The sequence below is a fragment of the Oncorhynchus clarkii genome, chromosome 6 (genome assembly GCF_045791955.1).
Source record: "Oncorhynchus clarkii lewisi isolate Uvic-CL-2024 chromosome 6, UVic_Ocla_1.0, whole genome shotgun sequence".
Taxonomy (NCBI): domain Eukaryota; kingdom Metazoa; phylum Chordata; class Actinopteri; order Salmoniformes; family Salmonidae; genus Oncorhynchus; species Oncorhynchus clarkii.
In genome coordinates this window covers 30,635,107-30,661,934 of record NC_092152.1, presented here as the reverse complement: position 1 = coordinate 30,661,934, position 26,828 = coordinate 30,635,107, and the positions used below count along the sequence as shown (strand labels likewise).

Genomic DNA, 26,828 nt, shown 5'->3' with positions numbered 1-26,828 from the left:
TGATAGAGTAACATCTTGGGATGTTGATAAAGTACCATATTGGAATGTTGATACAGTACAGTAACATCTTGTAATGTTGATACAGTAACATCTTGTAATGTTGATACAGTACAGTAATATCTTGGAATGTTGATACAGTACAGTAACATCTTGGAATGTTGGTACAGTACAGTAACATCTTGGAATGTTGATACAGTACAGTAACATCTTGGATGTTGATACAGTATCATCTTGGATGTTGATACATTCCCATCTTGGGATGTTGATACAGTACCATCTTGGGATGATGATACAGTACAGTAACATCTTGGAATGTTGATACAGTACAGTAACATCTTGGATGTTGATACAGTTTCATCTTGGATGTTGATACAGTAACATCTTGGGATGTTGATAAAGTACCATCTTGGGATGTTGATACAGTAACATATTGGATGTTGATACAGTACAGCAGCAAATGTTTTAACCAGATAATTCAATTTTCACCTTGATTAAAAAAACGTAGTTAATGGTTTGATACACTTAATGGGTTACTGGACAACCTCCACTACAGGGCTTTTCTCTTACAGTACAGTAGGCTGTGCTGTTTCACCCAGTAGGCTGATGAGGACAGACACCCCCAGCCCCCAGCCCCCAGCCCCAGTGACATGGAGAGAGATAAAATACATCTGATCTTGGGTTAGTGACTGAGAGTCAGGTCTATGTTACTGGAGGGATAAAGAAAGTTACAGACATGGAGCCATAAAATGGATGCACCACAGTGAGCATCAGGAGAGAGAGAAAGTCGCAAAAGGACCAGGTAGAGAAGAAGAGAGGTGGAGAGAAAGAGAGGTGGAGAGAAAGAGAGGTGGAGAGAAAGAGAGGTGGAGAAAGAGAGGTGGAGAGAAAGACGTCACAAGCTTGAAATGGAGCCACACACTCTAAGATGACCTATGAGCACCGCACAGAGAAGAGAGAAGGAGACAGTCATACCTATGGTTAGCTGTGCAATTCCTAAAAAACAATCAAAAGAGGCATATTTTAGGAGGCTGTGCACAGTTACAAATCATTTATAATAAGTCTATTCAAAGTGTAGAGATGTTTTTTTTATAGAATGGACTGGCAACTAATTGAGCCATAAAATGTAACGAGGTATTTGTATAGCTATAATCTCACTATTAATAAGAAATGAAAGTTAAATACATCTTCTATCTGGCCAAAAGGAGGAGAAAGTGTGTTCAGGACTGAATCTGTCTTCTTGTGTTCTGTCTGAAACGTATTGTAAGCGCTGTGTACCTTCATCCTCTGATACGTCCAATATCTCATCCACTGTTTCTGGGAAACTCATACGATGTTTCTCTGTGGTGGTCTGAGGGAGAGAATGGGAGAAGAGAGAGAAGAGAGACAGGTTAAAGACTGAATAAAGAGCAGCATAGAAGGAGTACAAACTTCTCAAAATGTATATAATGTCTGCATCAAGAGGGACATAAAAAGCTTTAGTGGAAGATATTTGACAACACCAAAAAGTACTTCTAAACAGACTAAGATGATCAACAGTGGTACTTATTTACTCCTCACCATGGAAACCGTCTCCTCTGTAACCAGTTTGAGAACGTCGATTACAGAGATGTACCCCAACCGCTTGGCGATGGACAGGGCTGACGTACCGTTCTAACAGAGAGAGAGAGAGGAGATAGACTGAAAGAGGGTCGTTGAAAGGAGGATGGAGTGTTGGAGGAGGATGATGGATGAGGTGGAGGACTGAAAGGGAGTGAAAGGCAGTGGTGCGTACAGTAGCGACCTCGTTCGGCTGGGCTCCATGTTTGAGCAGTAAGGTAACGATGTCTGTGTGGCCCTGTTGGGCTGCCTGGTGCAGGGCAGTGTAACCAACCTGAGGGACAGAGACACAATCATTAACATACTGACCAGACACAATGTAAATAATCACATCACATAGCCAGTTCATACTACTGCGCTTTACGGTTAACAATGCATTTGGGGAGAGTGTAGTTCCATTGGCGTCCAGAGGGAGGTGCTCACCTTAGTCTTGCTGTTGACATTGGCCTGCTGCTGCAGGAGGAACTTCACCATCTTTACATTGCCATAGTGACAGGCAACATGGAGAGGGGTGTATCCCATCTGAAACAGAGACATGACGTGGGACAGAAACACAGAGTAGGACCCCATCAGTATCAAATACAACCAGCACACACTAACAACTGGATAGCTATCTAAAGGAGGTCACATGATTACAAATTCAAATTCAACTTCAAATTCAAATTCAACACATACACACTACACAATATCTATAGTGTGTGTCCCCTTTACCCTACAAGCTCTGCGGTTGATACACCGAGTTTTTGGGTGATGTTGTCTAGTGAACCATGGAGGCTCCTGCTCTGAGGGTAGTTGGGTGTTGTTTATTATTATTATTGATGTTGGTATCGTAACCCTGAGCCAGGAGAAGCAGTCAGTGGCTATTTATACCAAGGAGAGGAAAGGTCACGTCTCAGACACTCTATCTGCCACGGAGCCCCCATCGTTCATCATGTAGCACTGTTACTGTTACCATAGTGACCTTGCATTAACATTCCCTGAATTCAAGATCAGCCTCAGATAACAAACTGTAACAGTGTGCATGTCATGATGAGGTAGGAGTGTGTACTTTATACCAACTCTCTACAACCTGGCACAAAGGAGGAGATTTCATGTATGATAGAATGCAATTATCTACTGCAATAACCAATCATCTACTGAGATGCTCTAACAATTAAAAGTGTTAACAGAGTCCTGATGTACAGTATATGTCGCTGGGAGCTATTGATCAATGATACTGTTGTGTCCCTTGCCTTGTCCCAGAGGTCAACAGGAGTGTGGTCTTACCCGTGTGGCAGCATACACTGATGCCCCCTGCTTAGCCAGGATATCAGCGATGCCCACGTGGCCTTCCTGTGCCACTAGGTGGAGAGGAGTCAGTCCACTCTGAGGGGGGTGGAGCCAGGGGCAAAGATAAGGCATTTTGTTATAGCAGAACTAACAGCGCTCACCCAAATAATCCTAACTCCTTCCATGTATCAGTCCCTGACTCCTCACCTTGTTTCCCAGGTTGACGTTGGCCTGTTTGGAGATGAGCAGGGCGACCATGTCAGGCCGGCCCTCCTGAGCAGCCAGGTGGAGGGGCGTGACCCCCTGAAGGGACTCGGCGTTGGCCGAGGCACCGTACTGCAGCAGGCTGCTAGCAACCTCCACCTGGTTCTGCTTCGATGCTATGTGGAGAGGGGTGTAGCCATTCTAAAACAGAGAACCAAAGGGGTATTAGTGTATAGTACAATTATATTTGTGTGTGTGTGTGTTTGTCTGGTCTCTCACCCTAGCTGCACTGTGTGGGGAGCCTCCCTTGCTGACCAGCAGGTTAACCACGTCCAGATTGTCATGATGGACAGCCACATGGAGAGAAGTCAGACCATTCTGAAGGTAAAGGAGACACACACACATAATAGCATCCTTCAATCTCAAAATACCTTTTGGCCATTCCCTCCACACACCCCTGTTCTTCCCTCCTCCCTGTGTTCTACAACCCTTACCTTGCCAGCAGCGTTAGGGTTGCCCCCTCTTTCCAGCAGCAGCTCTGCCACGTCCACTTTGCCATATTTTGAAGCCACATGGAGAGGAGTGAAGCCTTTCTGCAGAGACATCCCAGATAGAGATAGAGAGACATCGTGGAGAGCACACAGGCCCACATAGAGAAAGATCCAGAGAGATTAGAGTGTGTGGGCATTGGACAAAATACTGTACCTTGGTCATCTTGGTATGCTGGGCTTCCATGTCCAGTAAGATGCGTGTGGTCTGAGCGTGTCCCTCACGGGCAGCGATGTGGAGGGGTGTGTGTCCGGATGTGGTGGTGGAGTTGGGGTTGGCCTTGTGCTCCAGCAGCAGCTTAACCAGCTCCTTGTGGCCCATCCGACACGCACAGTGGAGCGGTGTCTGGTCATCCTGGACAGGGTGGGGCGGAGGACAGGAGAGAGGGAGGAGAGGTACAGACATTTGGTGTTGGGAGTCATGTGGGGAACTAGCAAGCGAATTAAATGTTTTTCTGATTGTGTTTGTGTGTGTGTGTGCGCGTGTGTGTGCATGTGTGTGCGTGTGTGTGCGTGCCTGTGCGTGTGTGTGTGTGCGTGCGTGCGTGCGTGTGTGTGCGTGTGTGTGTGTGTAGTCATTACCTTGGCCTTGGCGTCTACTGGCGCTGCATTGGTCAGTAAGAACTCTGCCACCTCATAGTGTCCAGCTCTACATGCCATGTGGAGAGGAGTCTCCACTTTCTGCTCACACACAATCAGACAAACACAAATGTGTGAATAGTGTAAGTCCATAACACAAAATCATTGTGAAAAGGGGTCAGGGGAGCTGGTGCAGTCAATGATGAGGTGGATGGATGGGGAGGGGACTCACCACATTGGAAGCGCTGGGAGAAGCTCCCTTCTGTACTAGGATGGTGACTATTTTGCGGTGGCCCATGAACGAGGCCACATGTAAAGGGGTGAGGCCAGACTGGAGAGAGAAAAAACAGAAAATGAAACAATCATCCCTCTCTCCTTGGCAGAATCCCTCTCTTATCTTTCCCTGGCATACATTCCATCTCTTTCTCTCGCCCCAATCTCTCTCACCTCCGTCACAGCCTCTAGGGAAGCAGAGTGTTTCAGCAAGAGGTCCATCACACGCATGTGGTTCTTCTTACAGGCGATGTGAAGTGGAGTGAAACCATTCTGAGGACACAACAGCTGGGTCACTAAGGCACACCACCTCAACATAGCTGCACACTGAGGTGTGTGTGTGTATGTGTGTGTATGCGTGTACGTGTGTGGAATGAATACATAGTACTGTATATACAGTTGAAGTCAGAAGTTTACTTACACTTAGGTTGGGGTCATTAAAACTAGTTTTTTTAACCACTCCACAAATTTCCTGTTAATAAACTATAGTTTTGGCAAGTCGGTTAGGACATCTACTTTGTGCATGACACAAGTAACTCTTCCAACAATTGTTTACAGACAGATTATTTCACTTACAACTGCCTGTATCACAATACTAGTGAGTCAGAAGTTTTATGTAAACTTCCGACTTCAACTGTACCTACCTACAGTTGAAGTCGAAAGTTTACATACACATTAGCCAAATACATTTAAACTCTGCTTTTCACAATTCCTGACATTTAATCGTGGTAAACATTCCCTATCTTAGGTCAGTTAAGATCACCACTTTATTTTAAGAATGTGAAATGTCAGATTAATAGTAGAGAGAATGATTTACTTCAGCTCAATTTCTATCATCACATTCCCAGTGGGTCAAAAGTTTACATATACTCAAATAGTATTTGGTAGCATTGTCTTTAAATTGTTTAACTTGGGTCAAACGTTTCAGGTAGCCTTCCACAAGCTTCCCACAATAAGTTGGGTGAATTTTGTCCCATTCCTCCTGACAGAGCTGGTGAAACTGAGTCAGGTTTGTAGGCCTCCTTGCTCGCACAAGCTTTTTCAGTTCTGCCCACAAATGTTCTATAGGATTGAGGTCAGGGCTTTGTGATGGCCACTCCAATACCTTGACTTTGTTGTCCTTAAGCCGTTTTGCCACAACTTTGGAAGTATGCTTGGGATCATTGTCCATTTGGAAGACCCATTTGCGACCAAGCTTTAACTTCCTGACTGATGTCTTGAGATGTTGCTTCAGTATATCCACGTAATTTTCCTTCCTCATGATGCCATTTATTATGTGAAGTGCACCAGTCCCTCCTGCAGCAAAGCACCCCCACAACATGATGCTGCCACCCCCGTGCTTCACGGTTGGGATGGTGTTCTTCGGCAAGCCTCCCCCTTTTTCCTCCATACGTAATGATGGTCATTATAGCCAAACAGTTCTATTTTTGTTTCATCAGACCAGAGGACATTTCTACAAAAAGTACGATCTTTGTCCCCATGCACAGTTGCAAACCGTAGTCTGTCTTTTTTTATGGCGGTTTTGGAGCAGTGGCTTCTTCCATGCTGAGCGGCCTTTCAGGTTATGTCGATATAGGAACCGTACCTGTTTCTTCCAGCATCTTCACAAGGTCCTTTGCTGTTGTTCTGGGATTGATTTGCACTTTTCGCACTAAAGTACGTTCATCTCCTGAGCGCTATGACAGCTGCGTGGTCCCATGGTTTTTATACTTGCGTACTATTGTTTGCACAGATGAACGTGGTACCTTCAGGCATTTGGAAATTGCTCCCAATGATGAACCAGACTTGTGGAGGTCTACAATATTTTTTCTGAGGTCTTGGCTGATTTCTTTAGATTTTCCCATGATGTCAAGCAAAGAGGCACTGAGTTTGAAGGTAGGCCTTGAAATACATCCAGATGTATACCTCCAATTGACTCAAATGATGTCAATTAGCCTAACAGAAGCTTCTAAAGCCATGACATAATTTTATGTAAGTTTCCAAGCTGTTTAAAGGCATAGTCAACTTAGTGTATGCAAACATCTGACCCACTGGAATTGTGATACAGTGAATGTCACGCCCTGACCTTAGAGAGCCGTTTTATTTCTCTATTTGGTTAGGTCAGGGTGTGAGTTGGGGTGGGCATTCTATGTTGTCTATTTCTTTGTTTTTGGCCGAGTATGGTTTCCAATCAGAGGCAGCTGTCTATCGTTGTCTCTGATTGGGAATCATACTTAGGCAGCCCTTTTCCCCGCTTTTTGTGTTGTGGGATCTTGTTTTTGTTAGTTGCTGGTTTAGCACTACAATTCTTTGTGTCATTTATCTTTCTTATTTTTTTGTTGGTGATCATTAAATACATTTAAAATGTACGCCTACCACGCTGCACCTTGGTTTCATTCCGACGACAGCCGTAAAAGAATTATAAGTGAAATAATCTGTCTGTAAACAATTGTTGGAAAAATGACTTGTGTTAAAGCACAAAGTAGATGTCCTAACTTGCCAAAACTATAGTTTGTTAACAAGAAATTTGTGGAGTGGTTAAAAAAACGAGTTTTTAAGTGTATGTAAACTTCCGACTTCAACTGTATGTAGGATTGTAGTACTGACCAGTGCACGGGAGTTGGGTTTGGCTCCCTTGTCCAGCAGCACTTTGGCCATGCGGTGGTGCCCACAGTGGGCCGCCACATGCAGGGGGGTCAGGTGGTCCAGTGTGATGTCATCAATTGCAGCATTGTATTGCATTAGTTGCCTCACACAGTCCATGTGGTCCCCCTGTGCTGACATGTGGATGGGAGACAGGCCGTTCTGCAGGAGAGTGGGGGGGGAGAGAGAAAGAGAAAGAGAGAGGGATGATGCAATCCATTACTTGTTGTGTTGTGTGCATGCAGTATTTGAGCACAACTGTCCAGGGATCAGGCCTTGGTGGGTTAGCGTTAGGTGTACCTTGGTCTTAGCCTGGATGGGAGCCCCTTGGTCCAACAGGATCTCAATGATCCTCACGTGTCCATTCCTGGCTGCACAGTGCAGTGGAGTCAACTCATCCTGGAGCGAGAGAGAGAGAGACAGAGAGAGAGAGAGAGAGAGGAGAGTTACCCACTGGTCTAGAGCAATATAGTATCATTTGTGTAACAGGACAGGACTTGACACTAGAGACTAGAGAGAGACAAAGGGGATGCAGTGCAGTACCTTGGTCTTGGCATCAATCTGTGCCCCTCGGTCCAGCAGGAGTCGTACCATGATCACATTCCCCCTCCTGGATGCGATGTGCAAAGGTGTGATGCCATTCTAGAGAGAATTACAGAGGAGATAAGCAGTAAGACCAGGAAGAGACCCGTTGAGGGACTGGTAACAATACAATGTGTCAGTGATGCTAGGGCAGAGGGGAACAGACTTACCTTAGGGGTGAAGTTGACATTGGCTCCTCTGTTGAGCAACAGTTGGGCTACGCTCAGGTTCTCGTAGTGTGCAGCGATATGAAGCGGTGTGAAGCCTGTCTGTAGGGACACACAGGAGACCAGAGCTCTTATACTGAAGGCCTTGATGTGTTCTAATTTGAAAGTATTGTCTCCTCCACTCGCTCTGGGACACACTAAACGAAGTGAAGACAAACACACGGTGAGTACCTACCTTGCTCAGGACGTCTGCGTTGGGGTCGTTCTGTAGAAGCACAGCAGCTGTGCGCGTGTCATCGTTCCGCGCTGCTATGTGCAGCGCTGGGAGGCGAACTTTGCCCTTGGTGCCGTAATTGATGAGCAGGGCCACAACGTTCTCATGTCCCTGCTGAAGAGCCACGGCGAGAGGGGTAAAGCCATCCTGAAAGAGGAGAGAGAAGCGGAGACAGAGGCGAAGAAAGGTTTAGTGACCAGAGAGACAGATGGGGAAGGGAAGGACAGTGAGAGTCAAAAGGATTGATAAGCGATACAGGGAACAGTACAGGAGGTGTGTTGTAATGTTCGAAAATGAATAATTTCCTGCTTAAACCTTCCTGATTCCGGGAATGTTCCAACCTGGATTCCTGAAAAACCTGGGAATTTGGTGCAACCCTTTTTAACCCCCTTTTCTCCCCAATTGGTAGTTACAGTCTTGTCTCATTGCTGCAACTCCCCAACGTACTTGGAGAGGTGAAGGTCGAGAACTATTCGTCCTCCAAAACATGGTATACTTCAGCTTGCTGGCGCCCGGCCCGCCACAAGGAGTCAATTGTGCGCCGCCTCATGGGTGTCCCGGTCGTGTCCAGCTGTCACACAGCCTGGGATCAAACCCGGGGCTGTAGTGACGCGTCAAGCACTGTGATAAGTACCTTAGACCCCTGCACCACTCGGGAGGCCCTGCATTTTGCAACCCTGAATCTGGTGATTGGCTGTTACCTCAGTAGGAATGCTTTGATTGGCCCCGTTCTCCAAAAGGAACTTCACAACTTCTAGATGATTCTCTTGTGCGGCCATGTAGAGCGGAGTGAAGCCCTTCTGTTACAGACAGACACACACATGGACACATACACACAGGAAGGAGCACAACACAGCAGCAACACACACACACACACACACACACACACACACACACACACACACACACACACACACACACACACACACACACACACACACACACACACACACACACACACACACACACACAGAGGAAACACAAGCACACAGAAAGACAAGAAGGCAGACAGATATTAACAGAGTTGCATTTAGCTAATACGCTCTTAGAAAAGAGGGTTCCAAAAGGGTTCTCCGGCTGTCTCCATAGGAGAAGCCTTTTTGGTTCCAGGTAGAAATCTTTTGGGTTCTACCTGGAACCAAAAGGGTTCTACATGGAACCAAAAAGAGTTCTGCAAAGGGTTTTCCTACGGGGAACCCTTTTAGGTTAGAGAGAGCACCTTTTTTCTAAGAGTGTACGATGGCCTGACATCATGTTTCAATCGGGAGTTGGGCCAAATGCAGGAGCTTATGCACACCCAAAAATGTTAGTAGAGGTGCTGACTCATGGAATAGTAAACTGAAACTGTGTAAAAATAACGAAAGTTGCGCACTATAAATGCTCCCAACAAATTCATGAGCATATATACAGTAGAGTGTGCGACTTTCTTTCTTTATTTCTACTCAGTCAGGGTTGGGGTCAATTCTGAATTGTATTGAAAATAGCTCTCTTTAATTAGGGATCCTGGTGCCAAAGGTGCAGGAACCCTATTGCTTTTGTTAGTGTTCTTCTTTGTGCATTTTTCCTTTTGGTCAATATCTCAACAACACATGGGTAAAACGTTGTAGAATTTGGCAGGATGGTAGAACCCATCATGCGTACCTATGATGCACTCATTGGCCCCTAGGTAATGTAGCACTACAGTTAATTTAAAACCATGCACACATTCAAAACACATTCAAAACATTTGCCCAAACTATCAAATCCAACTCGTACAGGTGATTGACAACATGTCCCTGAAGATATGTACGAAGTTCAGTGTTGATATCTTAAAATAACATGGAAAACACAGGTCATGTGACTTTGACCAAAAAGTGCTAGTGTAATGCTAATGCTAAAATGATTCACTGAATATTTGTAGAATCTCCGAACCAGTCCCTAGCTAAATTGCTAAGGAAAATGTGTTGTGGTTAAAGATGGCCTTTACTGAGGCGCTAATGTGAACTGTAGGCTATAACTATTGGACCATGGGACTTAGGGGAATGGAATTTGGTAAACATGAAGTTGGAAGGGACAGTAGTCTATGGCAGTAGCATGGTAGCATGTAGTAGACATACCTCATCACGTATTAGAGGTAGAATCGTGCAATTTGGAAAACGTGCAATTGGTAAACATGCTTAAAGGTATGGCCTTTGCCCATTTCATTGCCAGAGTCCCTGACGAGTGACCAAGAGGTGCTATTTCTATTACTCAGACTCTGTTAATGCTGCTCTCAGTGCTGCTCACAGCAATACTTGAATTTGAATTGAATTGGGCGCATCCCACAGGAAGCAGAAATTGCATTGAATTTGAAATAAATTAAGTACAATTGAAGGAAATTCAATGAAATTCAAATATCTACAATTCACTATACAAATATTTATTTTGACATCTTGTATGATACAGTACTATACTATGTATAACATAATGAAAAAATACATTTTTAAGTTTAAGTTTTAAATAATTACAGTGGTCTGGAAATATTCTAAGATCATTTTGTAGGTTGTCTGTAATAATTCATAATTTATTTACATTATTAACTATCTGGGGGAGAAAATAAATGTCCCATTAGTTCCAACACTCCAGAATGTAAGGGAACTACCTAACATTTCATGACAAAAATACAAATCAAGATGCTGATGAAAAATGTCAGTTATAATCAAGCTTATGTTGAAATGGTATCTTTATTCTTTTTAGTAATAACTGGCAGATGTGGCAAAGGAATGAGACGTTCGTGTTTCATGTCTCAGTTCAATTTCTTTGAATTAAATTATACTTCCTTTAATTCAAATTCAAATTTCAATTCATGGGTTGAATCGAAATACATTCCGAAATTCAGACCCCAAACCCTGAGTTCCATGCAGTATAATGCAGCATAACTGTATTATAACTGTATCTAACTGTATGTGTATCCGTTGTGGCTGGTGGCTCTTCTGCAGGGGGTCCTGCCAGTGGGGTCGGGGTCTCTTCTGACACTGGTGGGGGTCTCACCTGGGACTGGGCATTGATGTTGGCCCCGTAATTTACCAGCTCTGCCACCACTTGCTCCTGCCCAGCCAGGGCAGCAATGTGCAGAGCTGTGTTGCCTTTCTGTGGAGGCACAGAACAAGAGAAGACATGAGACATAATGTTTGTGTGAAAGCATCTAAAGTAGTGTAGTACTTGTAAGTAGTAGTACGCTTTAATACCGTAAAACTTCAATTCATAGCCCAGGCGTTTATTTGTTTAAATCACTGAACACAACAAGCTAGGCGTCTATTTCCTTAATGCACACAGCTTTTGCTCATTTGCAAAGTTAATTGTTTTAATTCTAGCAATCTAATCAATTTCTTAATTTCCTGCAGTAATGTGTTCTCATTTACACACTGTGTCACATTTCCTTTGTCTTACTATACCTTCATTTAGGAAAAAATACTTATTTGACAGAATAATTATTCTCCTCTTTAACTGTGCATTTTCACCAGGTCGAGGTCTGTTAGCAGTCACTGGTTAGCAGTTTCTTACTGGCGATATAAACGGATGATTGCCATAATTATTTTACTGAATTAAATCTTCTAAACAATTCATGGTAATTCATGGTCACCTCGTAAACAATTCATTTAGACCCAGCATTTATTTGAAAAAGCCGTTGATTTGCTGAACTGAATGGCGTTGCCCGGCTAAGGGACAAGCGACTATTTGAGACTCAACGTTTGATTGAAGTCTTACGGTAAGTAGAATCGTTTGAGTATGCAGTATATTGTACTTTGGTGGTGGCATAGGCTTTGTGGAGTACATGAGTGGTAATGTGGTATAGTGCAGGAGGTTGTGGGAGTACCTTAGTCTGGGTTTCCACATCGATGCCTCCATGTAGTAACTCCAGCACCATTTTAACGTGGCCTTCTTTAGAGGCCAGATGCAACCCGTTGAGACCATTCTGAGGGAGGAGAGAGAGAAGAGGAGACCTCACACTGTAGGGTCCCTAACACACACTGCACACACTACACACACACACTACACACATAGCACACACAGAACTAAAAAACACAGACCTTTGGGCCTCCATCACACACTCCGCTCTCACACACCATAATAACACCAACAAGTCCCACACACTGAACACAATCTCACACAGCATAATAACACCAACAAGTCAGAACCCACACACTGAACACAATCTCACACAGCACCCTGAGACACACCAAAGGATCAGATCCCCAGACAAACACTGCTCTGCTTATTATACAGCTCTTCCTAGATGTATAAAATGCAAAAGTATGTAACTGAGTCCAACTGTAGTGTATGGTCAGGACAAACAGCCTCTACACATACAGTATCTACTAGAGATTAACAGTGCTCAGTTAGCAATAACGGTGGCCGGAATTATGATGATGATGATGATGATGGTGAGGAGGAGGAAGAGGATGGGAGGGGGATGGCAGGCCGGTGGTCTCGGGGATGGGAAGAATACGAGCTATGTGAGATAGGTCTGACCTCACACAGCCTTCCTTCAGTGACACAGGACATGTGAGGTTGGACCTTTCCCACACCACTGATATTAATCCTCTGAGTGGAGAGACCACAGCACACCATCACTCTACTGCAGACTGGAGGGGGAGGGAGGGGGGAGGGGGGGTAGAAGCAGAGATGGGAAATGGAGCATGGGGGATAAAGAGAATGACAAAGGAGGGGAAAAAATAAGTAGACGGCGTAAGAGAGAAATAACTTGAGGGGTTATGAGGGTGTGAGGGGAGGAGGGTTGAAGAGGAAGGGGGAGGGAGGGAGGTAGGGAGGGAGGGTAGGGAGAGAGGCAGTGCAGCTGGGTGGCCGGTGAGCTAGCCCATGGCAGACGTATCTACTCAGACTGGGTACAAGAGACACGACTGCCACAGCCAAGCCTCCACCTAACCTCCATCAGAATGACACCTCACTCTGCACAACAACAAATACAGCAACAACAACAACACACTGGGAGACACTCACACTCACACACAACACATAACCAATATCACATCCAATTTCACAACCACACTCAACACACTTGAGACAATTCCAAAACACTAATACAGACTTGGTTTGAAATGACACACATTGCATTATACATGATTTGAAGGAGAATGGCTTTCAATGGTAACCTGAGACTGCAGATAAAATGTACTGGATATGGCTGTAGGGTTCCTGTTTGTCCACAGGGTGTCTCTCTTCAGCAGCCTGAGGTCTCTTCACACCTACTTGTATGCATGTACTGAATCCTGTGTTCGTTATGAGCGTTTAACCTGGGAATGTGTTTGATGCTAATCTTGATTGTAGCATTAGCGCTGGCAGCATTATAGTACAGAGGTAGAGTGTTTAGCAAACCATGGCTAAGCTGGCCTAATGAGCTGGAGAATCACACACACTGCTGCCCTGTTTGTATGGCCTATAGGCAACCTCATCCCCCTCACAGCATAGTTGTCTCTGGCCACCATAGGAGCAGCCATCAGGGTAAAGCAGGCAGGATGGAGGAGATGGGCCTGAGGAGTAAACCCTACCCTATTTAACACCTTCCCCCGAATCCCCCACCTGTCACCTACTGCAGAGAGACTGGCTACCTGGGCCTCAAAACACACACGCGCACACACACACACACACACACACACACACACACACACACACACACACACACACACACACACACACACACACACACACACACACACACACACACACACGTCATGCAAACACGCACACACTTAAATCTTACACACAAAAATAACTACACACAGTAATTCACATTCAGGACAAACAATGATATACAGTACACACAGTCAGGGACAATCCACACAGCAGGTATTGGAGCAGAACAGAACACACTGTACACTGAGTTGGACCCAGAGCCAAGAAAGATATTCTGTTGGCTTATATCACATCAAACACATTCCAAGCCAAGAGAGAGACGATGGATGAGTCCAAAATGGAACCCTATTCTCTATGTAGTGCTATAGGCCCTGGTCGGAAGTAGTGCATTTTGTAGGGAAATATTACATTTACCTTGACACTCTTATCCAGAGCGACTTACAGGAGCAATTAGAGTTAAGTGCCTTGCTCAAGGGCACATCGGCAGATTTTTCACCTAGTTGGCTCAGGGACTCAAAACTTTCACTTACTGGCCCAATGCTCCTAACCACTAGGCTACCCGCTGCCTTGTATGGTGCCATTCGGGATGCAGTCAATCACCTCAGTCCAACAGAGAGGATCATTACATCAGTGGTGTACCGCTATTCATTTGAAATATTTATGGTATAGTTCCTCTAAAACTGACTGGCTAGCTAGCTAACAAACGTACATTGCAGATAAATTCTTAAAATGTATTATTTTACACAACATCTTATCACAGCACTGGCAAACCACGGTTGACCAAAAGGGCGGTCCTTTATCCCATCATAAGAAGGTTCATGTCTAGGGTTGCAAAGGGAGGGTAAATTACACTAAACTTTCAAAATGTACCAGTAAACTATCAGAATTTTGGTATCTTTCAAGGATTTTCTGTCATCTATCACAAGACATCTAGGGGCCCTTTTGGGTTTACTTCAGATTATCACAGACATCTGTAACTATCTCTGGCCTTATCACATCTAAAATATATGAAATAATTAAACAAGATTATTTTAAAATAGAAAATGGAATGACAAAGTATTGTCCTACAGTTAAAATAAACCATCAACTGAATACCATTGGTGTTTAATATCAGGGTTTCCGCATGACATATTCTTTACATTGTTTTTTACCAGCTTTCATTTACTTTACTATGTCAATATTTGTTGTCACTGTCTTAGCTTTAAACTGGTGTTGTGCAGTACACCAGTGCATCACATCCATCTCACAGAAACACTCAGCATTTTATCAACATAAGAGTTTCTTAGACTACTTCTGTAACATGTGTTTGTGGGATAACCTACAAGTCAAATCAAAAATCAAATCCAATTTTATTGGTCACATACACATGTTTAGCAGATGTTATCGCGGGTGTAGCGAAAGGCTTGTGTTTCTAGCTCCGACAGTGCAGTAATATCTAATAAGTAGTATTTAACAATTCCACAACATATACGCAATACACACAATTCTAAGTAAAGGAATGGAATTAAGAATATCTAAATATATGGACGAGCAATGTCAGAGCGGCATAGACTAAGATACAGTAGACTGACTAGATTTAGAGTTGCACTGCATTGGATGATAAAAAAAACATGAATGTTAGCCAGTGACTCTAAAATATTCTTTCCTCTCTCTCTTGCCAATTCCTGCTCTTCCATGTTTTCTCTTTCCCTCTATCCATTCATGCTGTCCCTTCATAACACTGCATCTGAACTTTGCTGATAAGATGTGTGTGTGTGTGTGTGTGTGTGTGTGTGTGTGTGTGTGTGTGTGTGCTGTCGTTTTGACATGGTCTGAAAGATGACTCATCTTTATTTGATCTAATGTGCCTATACAGTTTATACTTGTTTTCATACTTTTATTCATGCATTATTCTAGCGCTGCAGTATGATGACCCAACATTGTGAAATACTAGTTCCACAGCCAACGGAAATGGACAAATGAAATGAAAGAGTGTAATAAATCAGTTCCATTAGCTGATTGAGACTTTTACAAACAGGAAGGCTTTCATTGATCCTGGTGACTCCAAAATTAATCTCAAAGTTTGGAGACATGTATTAATGCACTCTCCACAAGCATTTTGATTGGCCACCGGGCCTTGCAGCTCTCTCACCTGATTGGCTGTGTTGATGTCTATGCCGTTCTTTATATGGTCGAGGGCCTTGTCCATGTTACCAGAACGAGCCGCCCGCAGAAAACTAGTGACAGCATCAGCCTGAGGGAGAGAAAGGGGAGAGATAGAGGGGGGTGAAGAGAGGCACATAGAGTGGGAGAAGGAGAGATAGGTGTAAGGGAAGACAGAGGGAGAAGGAGAGATAGGTGTAAGGGAAGACAGATGAAGAAGGAGAGATAGGTGTAAGGGAAGACAGAAGGAGATGGAGAGATAGGTGTAAGGGAAGACAGAGGGAGATAGAGAGATAGGTGTAAGGGAAGCCAGAGGGAGATGGATAGATAGGTGTCAGGGAAGACAGAGGGAGATGGAGAGATAGGTGTAAGGGAAGCCAGAGGGAGATGGATAGATAGGTGTCAGGGAAGACAGAGGGAGAGGGAGAGATAGGTGTAAGGGAAGACAGAGGGAGATGGAGAGATAGGTGTAAGGGAAGACAGAGGGAGATGGAGAGATAGGTGTAAGGGAAGACAGAGGGAGATGGAGAGATAGGTGTAAGGGAAGACAGAGGGAGGTTGAGAGATATTTATATTATTGTCAGAAACCTTCATTCAAATCAAAACCATACAAAGTCAAAATACATACAGACAGTAACAAGACTATAAATGCTTTCCATTGGTGTTTCCTTCATCTCCCTCCACACTGTTATTGAACAGGATAGGACAGTTGGGCCAGCCCCCTCCCATTGGCCAATCAGAAGCAGGCCTGGCAGGCTGGGGACCCTAAAGGACGGGGTGCAGGTGATTTTCATCCACATAAAGACAGACAGAGCCTCTGTCCCAGGCTCCATTCCCGTCCCCCTGAACCAACTGCGTCCCAAATGGCACCCTACAGTATTCCCTACATAGGTTTTTGGTCAAAAATAGGGAATGGGGTGCCATTTAGGATGCAAACCTTAGCCTCGTTCTGAGCCTCTCACATCTGAGACTTGCTTTACCTCCTCACATACAGTAGGAGATGAGACCAGGGGACACACTGGCGTTCTGGTGTGTGTCTGTTCTGCCTAGTGGTCTGGATGGCAGTCTGGCTGGTGTTCTGAGGTGGTAGGGTGTGTGTCTGTTCTGCCCAGTGGTCTGGATGGCAGTCTGGCTGGTGTTCTGGGATGGTAGGGTGTGTGTCTGCTCTGCCCAGTGATCTGGCTGGCAGTCTGGCTGGTGTTCTGGGGTGGTAGGGTGTGTGTTTAGTGAATGCCCTGGCTCATGGTCTAACACATGGTGTGGCCCTGTTTTAGTCTCTGTTTTGTTTGTGTCTGGGGGCTTCATGCCTCTCTCAGACAGGGGTGCTGAAACAGGATCACTCATGCGGCATGAGAGAGAGAGGGAGAGACTGAGAGAGGGACATGGAGAGAGGGAGAGAGAGAGAGAGAGAGAGAGAGAGACATGGGGAAAGGGGAAGAGAGAGGGAGGGAGCGGCAGAGAGAGAGGAAGAGAGAGAGAGAGGGAGAGAGAGAGAGAGAGAGAGAGAGAGAGAGAGAGAGAGAGTGGGAGAGAGATGGAGAGAGAGAGATGGGGAGAGAGAGAGATGAGGAGAGAAAAGGGTGTAGAGATAGAGAGAGAGGGACATGAGGAGAGGGACATGGGGAGAGGGGAAGAGAGATAAGGAGAGAGAGGGAGATGAGGAGAGAGAACGAGAGACGGAGATGAGGAGAGAGAACGAGAGGGAGATGAGGAGAGAGGTAGGGAGAGAGAGAAAGAGGGAGAGTGGGAGATGGGGAGAGAGAAGGGGGGAAGAGTTGGATGAGGGAGAGAGAGGATCTACTGCGGCAAACCCTCCTTCCCCCACCATTAGTCTATCTACAGTATATATTGTTATCAATTATTCCCACACTCCTCAGGACTCATTTGCTCAATGTCTAGGTCGTTACATGTGGTATCACTCCGTCTGTCTAGGTCGTTACATGTGGTATCACTCCGTCTGTCTAGGTCGTTACATGTGGTATCACTCCGTCTGTCTAGGTCGTTACATGTGGTATCACTCCGTCTGTCTAGGTCGTTACATGTGGTATCACTCCGTCTGTCTAGGTCGTTACATGTGGTATCACTCCGTCTGTCTAGGTCGTTACATGTGGTATCACTCCGTCTGTCTAGGTCGTTACATGTGGTATCACTCCGTCTGTCTAGCTGTCCAGCTCTCATTCTCCTTCGCTCATCCCTATTTTTCTCTCTGGTTTCTGACCAAAGCATGGCCAGGGATGAATTAATGTGAATAAGATCGGGAGCAACCATCATTACCCTTTTTGTGATATCCCAAGTCCCAGCCACCTACAGAATTACAAACACACACAAAAACATACACACTGCACACATTGGTTAGGCTTAGAAATGAAAATACATACCCACCCAAGCAAGTGCGACCACACACAGTGACTCAAAAATGTGTTCAACACAAGTACACAACACACACTGCCACAGTGACATTGGCCCCCATTCAGTAGTGACTGGAAACGACCCTCCTTTGAGACAGTGGTAACAGAGAGAATGAGGACCCACATGCCCAAGCCGTGGGCATGGCAACTAATGATGCAAACCCTCACCCATCAACGGAGCACTAGTGCAAGTGGTGCAGCTCTGTGCAAAGAAAAGACTGCATAAAAAGAGAGGGAGAGGGAGGGAAAGAGAGGGGGATCACTGAGAAAGTGAGAGAGCTGTATGCAGCAGCAAATCTTTCAGAGCATTTCCCTGCGACAGACCGGTAGGCCTTTGAGTGTGATGACTAACTCCACAGCCTGAGCACAGACAACCACTTCTCTCTCAGCCACTAGACTCGTCAAGGGAAAAAGTCACAACGTTTCCAACTTTCTACTTATTAAGAGTTCATGTAATCTTGTTTAACACCACCGTTCCTTCCCAGTTAAAGGAAAAGCAACAGTGCTTTCTGGGAAATGTAGTTTGTCTAAGAGAAATAAGTGACTCTCACTTATAGGCCTACCTGTTCCTAAAACGTATTCCCTCCACTTGATCACCCTTGCGTTCCATCACTTTTCTCCTCAAGCCTTAACCATCTCCATCTGTCTGTCAACACCCTCACGCTGTCACTCTGGAAACTCTATGCGAGACATTTACTTTCTCATGTACAAGACCTTGAACAATGCACACTCACACAGACATGCACAACACTTACGCATGCACAGTCCTTTTATACACGCTATAGACAGTTTTGATCAACTGCTGTCCCATGTTGAAAGTTGAGGCTGAGACAGTCATTTTGGAGTGAACACCAAACAGCACTTAGCACTTGTTAGCACTTAAAGCAGATTTATCGTCAATCCAGTCTGTATTGGCCACACAGCATTTTTCTGCGATGCGGCCTCTGCAGCAGTCAGTGCATTCCTACTTATTGCGCTTCACAGAACAGAACAGAGCTATTGTGAAGGGAAAATGTGGTACGGAGGTTGATTTGGCATCAGCAAACCTCCGGACGCTCCGCAATTGCGTCACACCCTCTGTATGGAGCCTCCGGCCTGCATACATCGTCGTTTAGCAAGCTAGTTATCTATGGAAGATAAACAGCAACACTATATGGTTGTATAAGCAACCAGTGTTGTGTGCCTCTCTTTCAGTTCCGCAGTGAGTTACTTACAGTGACAGAGTTGTCCTCGTCAGCCATGGCCTCTTTCCTCTCTGGCCTTTCCTCTAATGGCCTACTCTGTCTCTCCCACTGTGAGAAAGGCGATAGCCCCCCAAATCCCCTCCCTCCAGCCTTCTTCAGTACAACAAACTGACCCCCCTAATACACCCCAATCACTCTTCCTGTCGTACCCACAAACCCACAAACCCACCTGTTACCAGGGTTAAGATTACCGTAGCGGGGTACCCTCCTCACAGAAATAGATACTCATATAGTGTGTGTGTTTGTGAGTGTGTGCGTGTGCACAGATGTGTAGAAACCTACTTAGCCTCAAATATATGCTGTCCACATACGTTGCACAGGGTGCTAGACATTCCACCAAACACTGTGCATAGCTGGTCAGAGTGGCATTTGTTTGATGGTGAGTGTTTGTGTGTTCACTGCCTTGATGACTCAGAGGACATCTTTTCAACACAGTTTGAGCAAAAACAGCTGATGACACGACACCACACACACACACACACACACACACACACACACACACACACACACACACACACACACACACACACACACACACACACACACACACACACACACACACACACACACACACACACACACACACACACACACACACACACACACACACACACACACTTTACCTTCTGGAATGCACTCCTACAAGGTGGACATCGGTCAACTTGGCCCAGGTCAGGCAAAGTTCAGATGTCAAAGGGTCATTTCAGCACAGGGAAAGTACAGAAGTCTGACATGACCTATCCCTACACTAACAGTTGCCCTCCATGTCAAGGTCAATAACTTGGTTGAATGTCAATTACACAAGTTATTCACATTTTTTACTGTTCAGTACAGTGTGTTTATGTTGGTGTGTATCTGGCCTCTCTACTGTAGATGAGTAAGATAGTCTGGACTGTAGTGGTGTGTGTTAGGGAGAGGCACATGTCTGGTGCAGTCAGATAAGAGTGGAAGGGGCACTCTGTAGGCCACACCCAAACCCTGCCTGCCAGACTTCCACAGAGTAAGACCACTCTCAGTGTAAACAAACTTTCACTAGCCTGTCTGACACAAATCCACACACACAGACACGGATGAACTAACGCACACGCACACAATCCTCTATTGTCTTGTAAATCCTCATGCTAATCTTAACAAACCCATTCTGATAGAGATGGATGTGGGTCTAGCTCAAAGATTTATATATACACTAGATGACTGACAGAGCATAGTGGTAAAGCTGTCGCGCCTACATCTCCACCTATTCCACCCCAGCCATTAGCACAAGCCTGTCCTCCCCAATTAAGGTGGCACCAACATCCTGTGTTGGAAGCTATATTTATTCATGTCTACATTAGATTTTGCCACATTCATTTTATTACAAACACCTTAAATGCATACTTAAAAATTATATTATGTGAGCTAAACCAAAAAATAAACCATTAAAAAAAAAAGCATTTTCCTTAAAGGATCATTTTGAGAGGTTACTAATGTTACTCTCCCCACTGCACCAAGAAAATACATTTATTTGAAATAGTGTAGAATTCCACTAATTTCTATAGAGGATTGCTCCTACTGGGAAGTGCCAATATGGCCGACCGGTGGCTTCAAAACACCATAGTGCCCTCAAAGCTCATCAATAAGCTAAGTACCCTGGGACTAAACACCTCCCTCTGCAACTGGATCCTAGACTTCCTGACTGGCCGCCCCCAGGTGGTAAGGGTAGGTAACAACACATCTGCCACGCTGATCCTCAACACGGGGACCCCTCAGGGGTGCATGGCCAAGCACGACTCCAACACTATCATTAAGTTTTCCGATGACACAACAGTGGTAGGCCTGATCACCAACAATGATGAGACAGCCTATAGGGAGGAGGTCAGAGACCTGGCAGTGTGGTGCCAGGACAACAACCTCTCCCTCAACATGATCAAGACGAAGGTGAGGATCCTGGACTACAGGAAAAGGAGGACCGAGCACACCCCCATTCTCAATGACGGGGCTGCAGTGGAGCAGGTTGAGAGCTTCAAGTTCCTTGGTGTTCACATCACCAACTATCATGGTCCAAACACACAAAGACAGTTGTGAAGAGGGCACGACAATGCCTATTCCCCCTCAGAAGACTGAAAATATTTGGCATGGGTCCTCAGATCCTCAAAAGATTCTACAGCTGCACCATCGAGGGCATTCTGACTGGTTGCATCACCGCCTGGTATGGCAACTGCTCGGCCTCCCACCACAAGGCAATACAGAGGGTAGTGTGGATGGCCCAGTACATCACTGAGGCCAAGCTTCCTGCCATCCAGGACCTCTATATCAGGCGGGGTCAGAGGAAGGCCCTAAAAATTGCCAAAGACTCCAGCCACCCTAGTCATAGACTGTTCTCTCTGCTACCGCACGGCAAGCAGTACCGGAGCGTCAAGTCTAGGTCCAAAAGGCTTCTTAACAGCAGCTTCTACCCCCAAGCCATAAGACTCCTGAACCCCCCATTTATACGCTGCTGTTACTCTCTGTTTATTATCTATGTATAGTACTTTACCTCTACCTAAATGTACATATTACCTCAATTACGTCAACTAACCTGTGCCCCAACACATTGACTCTGCACCGGTACCCCCTGTATATAGCCTCACTATTGTTATTTTATTGTTGCTTTTAAATTATTATTTTTTACTTCAGTTTATTTTAGTAAATACTTTCCTAACACTTATTTTTCTTAAAACTGTTTTTGGTTAAGGGCTTGTAAGTAAGCATGTAAGGTGTTGTATTCGGCGCATGTGACAAAAACAATTTGATTTGATTTGAAATCCTCTCAATCGCCAAAACATAGTATCAGCAATCCAGGGTTTATTTACATCATTGGCCTAGCTCCTATAAGCCCTAGAGAGGACAGTGATGTGGGACTGGCTGGAGTTAGTGGAGCTACATCATCAATCACTCTCTACTGTTCTATTACTGAACCTTTTCTGTATGGAAAGAGAGACAATAACCTGCAGCATGTCATCATTAGCATCACAGTACACGGTAATGCTATGGGTATCCAATTGTCCTCAGGCTCTGTACACTGACGCAAACACTGTACCTCTGTCTCTCTCTCTAATCCTCACATTCTTCACTAATTCTACCCAGCTCTCCTTCCTCTTCCTTTGTTCGCCCCCATCTCATACAATCCTGTCCTCCATTCCCCCTATATTTTCCCCCTCTTTTCATTGCTTTCTCTCCTTCTCTCCCTCCCTGACTCTCTTGCTTAGTGTTCTGGTGCTGCGGCAGACAGTATGACATCACCGCCGAGCTGGTGTACTGCAGTGTGTGTGTGTGTGTGTGTGTGTGTGTGTGTGTGTGTGTGTGTGTGTGTGTGTGTGTGTGTGTGTGTGTGTGTGTGTGTGTGTGTGTGTGTGTGTGTGTGTTATGAGTCCCAGGCGTAGTCTCAACAGTAAGGGATTACTGTCGCTCAGTATCTAAGTAGGTGTGAAACCACGGCACAAACGTCACTCTGTGTGTGTTTGATGACATGCTATAAAAGTGGCGGTTCTACTTGAAGCCCTGGATGACAGGACAGTGTGAGGCTGCAGTTAGGATAGGAAGGAGGAGCAGTGCACGGAGGCAGTATAGAGCTGCCTGGTCTCAGGCTATTGTTCCGCCGGGGAAAGTGACTGGGGCTCGGACATTGATCTTGAGGAAGCCCACTCCCTCTCCTATGGTTTCATGGATCTGTGTGTGAGGCTGATACGGGCAACTAACCACTAACTAATGAAGAAACCAGCGATGAGTCTGCACTACGGATAGCCTGAACTACACAGCTCCCCCGTCAGGGAATTAATGCGAGGAAGCGTGTGTAGAACACACACACACACACACACACATCACAAATTTGCCAGCACAACACCAGATGCAGATCATACATATCTGAGATGCCACCCCAGCTATTTGTGCACCAGCAGAAAGGTGCCAATAAGGGGTTTTACATGTCGTATATGACAAGATCAAATCCAGCACATAATAATAACTGTTTTAGTACAGCTATAGCATGCTATCTAGGGCAACAACATACATAAGCTGGATATTCCTGCAGAGACATCTTAAATCTTAAATCTTTGTTCTGGACATTGATTTTCTTTCCCTCCCTACCTGCCTGCCTCCCTCCCTCCATTTCTCTGTCTATTTGAGCTAGCTAGCTGCAGAGTGAACGTGCTGGTTCCGGTCAGGGTGGTGTTGTTGTGGTGAGGAGCCAGTCAGACAGAGACCCCGAGGGACTCTATGCTCTGGACACACAGGAACCAACCTGGCCGAGCAATTCCACCCGCTCACTCAACACAGTCTATCTGTCTGTCCGTCTGCTTCCAGCTATACCCTCTGATTAAATGTGTATAATAACAGTTCACGTTCTCACACTTCCTATATCTTTCTTGGGGAACCATAGAAATAGAGAGGGGACTGTGTATAGAGTGAGAGAGACTAGAAGAAAGAGAGACCATAAGCATTCCTCATGTGTACTACTGTGTAGCTACACTATCATTACTATTGGTGACAAGGATGCAATTATATGGAATCAACTAGAGACCGCTAATAAGTCCCATGGTTGCAATAGACTTGATCTGTAATTAGGTTAACAGCTAGCTATGTAGTCACTGTGGGGTTACACTATAGAGTGAGATCAGAACCAAGAGAGCGAGTGAGGGAGGTGCGTAGAGAATTCAGTGGGAGTCTGAGCTGTCATCTGTGAAGTCAAACAGAAGCACAGTCAGTGGATCTACAACTTTGATCCGACTATCACTGAATGCATCTCTATACTGACGTTTCAATACGGCTGCAGCATCGAGCTCTTTCGAAAGATGCGTGTGTGTGTGTGTGTGTGTGTGTGTGTGTGTGTGTGTGTGTGTGGAGACAGACAGAGGACAAGACCGAGAGCAAGGGAGTGAGTGAGAAGGGCAACTTAATCAGATACAGTAATTGCGACAACAGTACAAAATGTTTAGCCATTCTCACAACTATCAACAATGCACATACTTTGGAGCATTCACATTTCTTAAGGTTGCATCATCTGGCACTTCACAGCATCCTTTACCAGATGATATCTGCTGTAGCCGAAATCCCTTTCTACACAGCAATCTCACTGCCTATACAGTATACAGACAGAACACCTTAGCTCTCTGCTGTGTGTCTTTGAATCTACATGCTCCCTAAATTAGCACAGTGTAGGAGCTTCACTGAAGCCAAGGTCAAATAATGTAGCTAATGAGATCAGTGTACTGATCATAAATGTACTTACCACCCCCACACAACAGACAGCCCACAACAGGACATCACATTACAGATGGACTAAAAGAAGTCACAACACAAGGAGTATTACAGAACAGGACACGCACCCCTCACACACACACACCCCTCACACACACACACTTCTCATGCACACACTCCTAATCTCAGACACACATGCACCGCTACTCCCTAAGATACTCCCAAACAACCAGCTAGACTCTCTCTCCTGCAGAGAGCTGTAGTTGGTATGGGACACCAAATACTATCAACGTTATGGACAGAACATGAACAGACAGAAGTTCTGTTTTGAGAGAGTTAAAGTTAAATAATTCACTCCACGTTCTGTCACTGTTGTTCTATTCTATTCAATTGAAAACTGAACTGAAAGATGAATCTGTTAAATATGAGACAGACGTCATCAGGAGACTTCAATATGGAACAGAGGAGTGTGTTTTCACGGTGTGTCTCTCAGACAGCCCTCTCTTTACTCCTCATATCCATTTCCTCTATCCTTCACTCCTTTTCTCACTCCCTTTCTCTGTGTGACAGACAGAGACATGGACAGATCCATTAGCGAAGGGAAGACCAAATAGAGGGAGGGAAGCGAGGGACAGGCCTCCAAATAGTTCATCCGGAGAGGCAGAAACAGAGAGCAGCATGGTGAATGGCACTGAACAAGCTGTGAATCTAATCTGCATGATGACCTAGGAAAGGAAATGGATTCAAATAGAAGGATAGTCCAATCAAAGTTTGCAGTAACATGATACAGATGGACAGATGGGGAGCATTTGGGTTAGTTAGGGATCACAACATGGTTAAACTGTAGTAAAAAAAACAGAGCAGACAGATTGGCAGACAGTCAGTAGCATGACAGAGAGAGGATAGAGTGAAAGAGAGAGTGACGAGATTAGAGTGCTGAAAGAAAGAAGGGGACAGATATTGGAACACAATCCAGTTTCTACTCACTCCACAGGTGATGATCTTGGCCGGCATGCCTGTTGGCCCTCCACTCCCTCTCCGCTTTTCTCTCTTTCTCTCTGTCTCTCTTACACACACACTCACACACTCTACTATCGTTCCCTTGCCCCCAGAGAGTGTGACACACACACTTGAGTGCACAGGGCCCGTCCAGGGGGAGGGGACAGGAGGGGAGGCTGGGGGTGAGGGGGGCCAGGGGGTTTATCTCTAGAGGAATGCTGCCTGTATCTAAAGACACAAACACATACACACACTCATCAACAAATATGTTCCCCTCAGTCTCACGCTGTGTCGCCTCTCCCACTACCTCTCCCTGTCTCTCTTTCTTCATGCCACTTTCTCCTTACTGTCTCCCTCTACTCTCCACCAGCTCCCCCCTCATTCTCTCTCTTTCATCCCCAGGTTGATCCCTTCTTTTCTGCTGTCCCTCCTTCCATACATGTCTCCCCACATCTGTCTGTCCCTCCTGTATTTTTTGTGACAGCCAGACAATAAAAACAATTCTCGGGCCAGGCATTTCCCAAAAGGCGTGGTGTTTTGGGTGGAGAAAGCCTGTGCTGTGTGAGCAGGTCTGTTCCAGTCTGTAGAGTGACTTAGCGCCCAGCGGGTGGGGGGGCATTTACGCTGCCATTGCCCTGTGACAATGGGCCAGACGCACGGGGCGGGGGGGAGGGACCAGGGGGGCGAGTCTCTCAAAGGGCCCCTGCCTCTTTAATAAAGCGTCTGTCATTCCCCGCCTGAAAAGGCCTCCTTTTTACCCCCTCTCACCTCCTTTCTATCTCTCCTAGCTAAACGCTGGGAAAAGCATATTGCTGCCAAAACCATGCAGAGAGATAAATGCTTGTAGGAGAGGGGGATGAGGGGGGTAGTAGGGGAGCGGTTGTTCCTCCTGATGGGGGGTTACACACCACTCAGTGTCACTGGACCGTGACCTGGGTAAAAACATCACGTGACTGGGTCCTGGTGTGTTATGTGGGTGAGAGTTTCCAGTGCCAACCACTGCAGGGCAGGGGGCTGGAGATACTAATGTCTGTGAAGAGATGACAAATTACCCTGCGGTCCTCAGCTATAGAAGACAAACAAGCTCCTTTCAT

The 26,828-nt window shown here is 45.5% G+C and overlaps 1 protein-coding gene across 19 annotated transcripts in view; it reads right to left on the bottom strand.

Annotated features, from left to right (window-relative positions):
* LOC139410961 (ankyrin-1-like) overlaps nucleotides 1–25,893 on the bottom strand; it is a 72,201-nt gene extending 46,308 nt beyond the window's left edge. For 8 of the 19 annotated variants that reach the window (XM_071156674.1, XM_071156680.1, XM_071156690.1 and 5 more), the window contains exons 1-23: nucleotides 25,723–25,893; nucleotides 15,859–15,960; nucleotides 11,950–12,048; nucleotides 11,034–11,222; nucleotides 8,816–8,914; nucleotides 8,076–8,261; nucleotides 7,844–7,942; nucleotides 7,635–7,733; nucleotides 7,392–7,490; nucleotides 7,056–7,253; nucleotides 4,644–4,742; nucleotides 4,429–4,527; nucleotides 4,200–4,298; nucleotides 3,775–3,972; nucleotides 3,564–3,662; nucleotides 3,349–3,447; nucleotides 3,073–3,270; nucleotides 2,863–2,961; nucleotides 2,020–2,118; nucleotides 1,772–1,870; nucleotides 1,558–1,650; nucleotides 1,276–1,348; nucleotides 973–993 (exon numbers count right to left, since the gene is read on the bottom strand). In XM_071156674.1, the coding sequence (XP_071012775.1) occupies nucleotides 973–993; nucleotides 1,276–1,348; nucleotides 1,558–1,650; nucleotides 1,772–1,870; nucleotides 2,020–2,118; nucleotides 2,863–2,961; nucleotides 3,073–3,270; nucleotides 3,349–3,447; nucleotides 3,564–3,662; nucleotides 3,775–3,972; nucleotides 4,200–4,298; nucleotides 4,429–4,527; nucleotides 4,644–4,742; nucleotides 7,056–7,253; nucleotides 7,392–7,490; nucleotides 7,635–7,733; nucleotides 7,844–7,942; nucleotides 8,076–8,261; nucleotides 8,816–8,914; nucleotides 11,034–11,222; nucleotides 11,950–12,048; nucleotides 15,859–15,960; nucleotides 25,723–25,749 (2,572 nt within the window). In that variant the 5' untranslated portion in view covers nucleotides 25,750–25,893. Of the gene's footprint in view, nucleotides 1–972; nucleotides 994–1,275; nucleotides 1,349–1,557; nucleotides 1,651–1,771; nucleotides 1,871–2,019; nucleotides 2,119–2,862; nucleotides 2,962–3,072; nucleotides 3,271–3,348; nucleotides 3,448–3,563; nucleotides 3,663–3,774; nucleotides 3,973–4,199; nucleotides 4,299–4,428; nucleotides 4,528–4,643; nucleotides 4,743–7,055; nucleotides 7,254–7,391; nucleotides 7,491–7,634; nucleotides 7,734–7,843; nucleotides 7,943–8,075; nucleotides 8,262–8,815; nucleotides 8,915–11,033; nucleotides 11,223–11,949; nucleotides 12,049–15,858; nucleotides 15,961–19,491; nucleotides 19,575–24,766; nucleotides 24,923–25,722 lie in introns of those variants that run through there. The other 11 variants (XM_071156675.1, XM_071156677.1, XM_071156692.1 and 8 more) reach the window with 7 other exon arrangements.
* Between the last annotated feature and the right edge of the window lie 935 nt (nucleotides 25,894–26,828).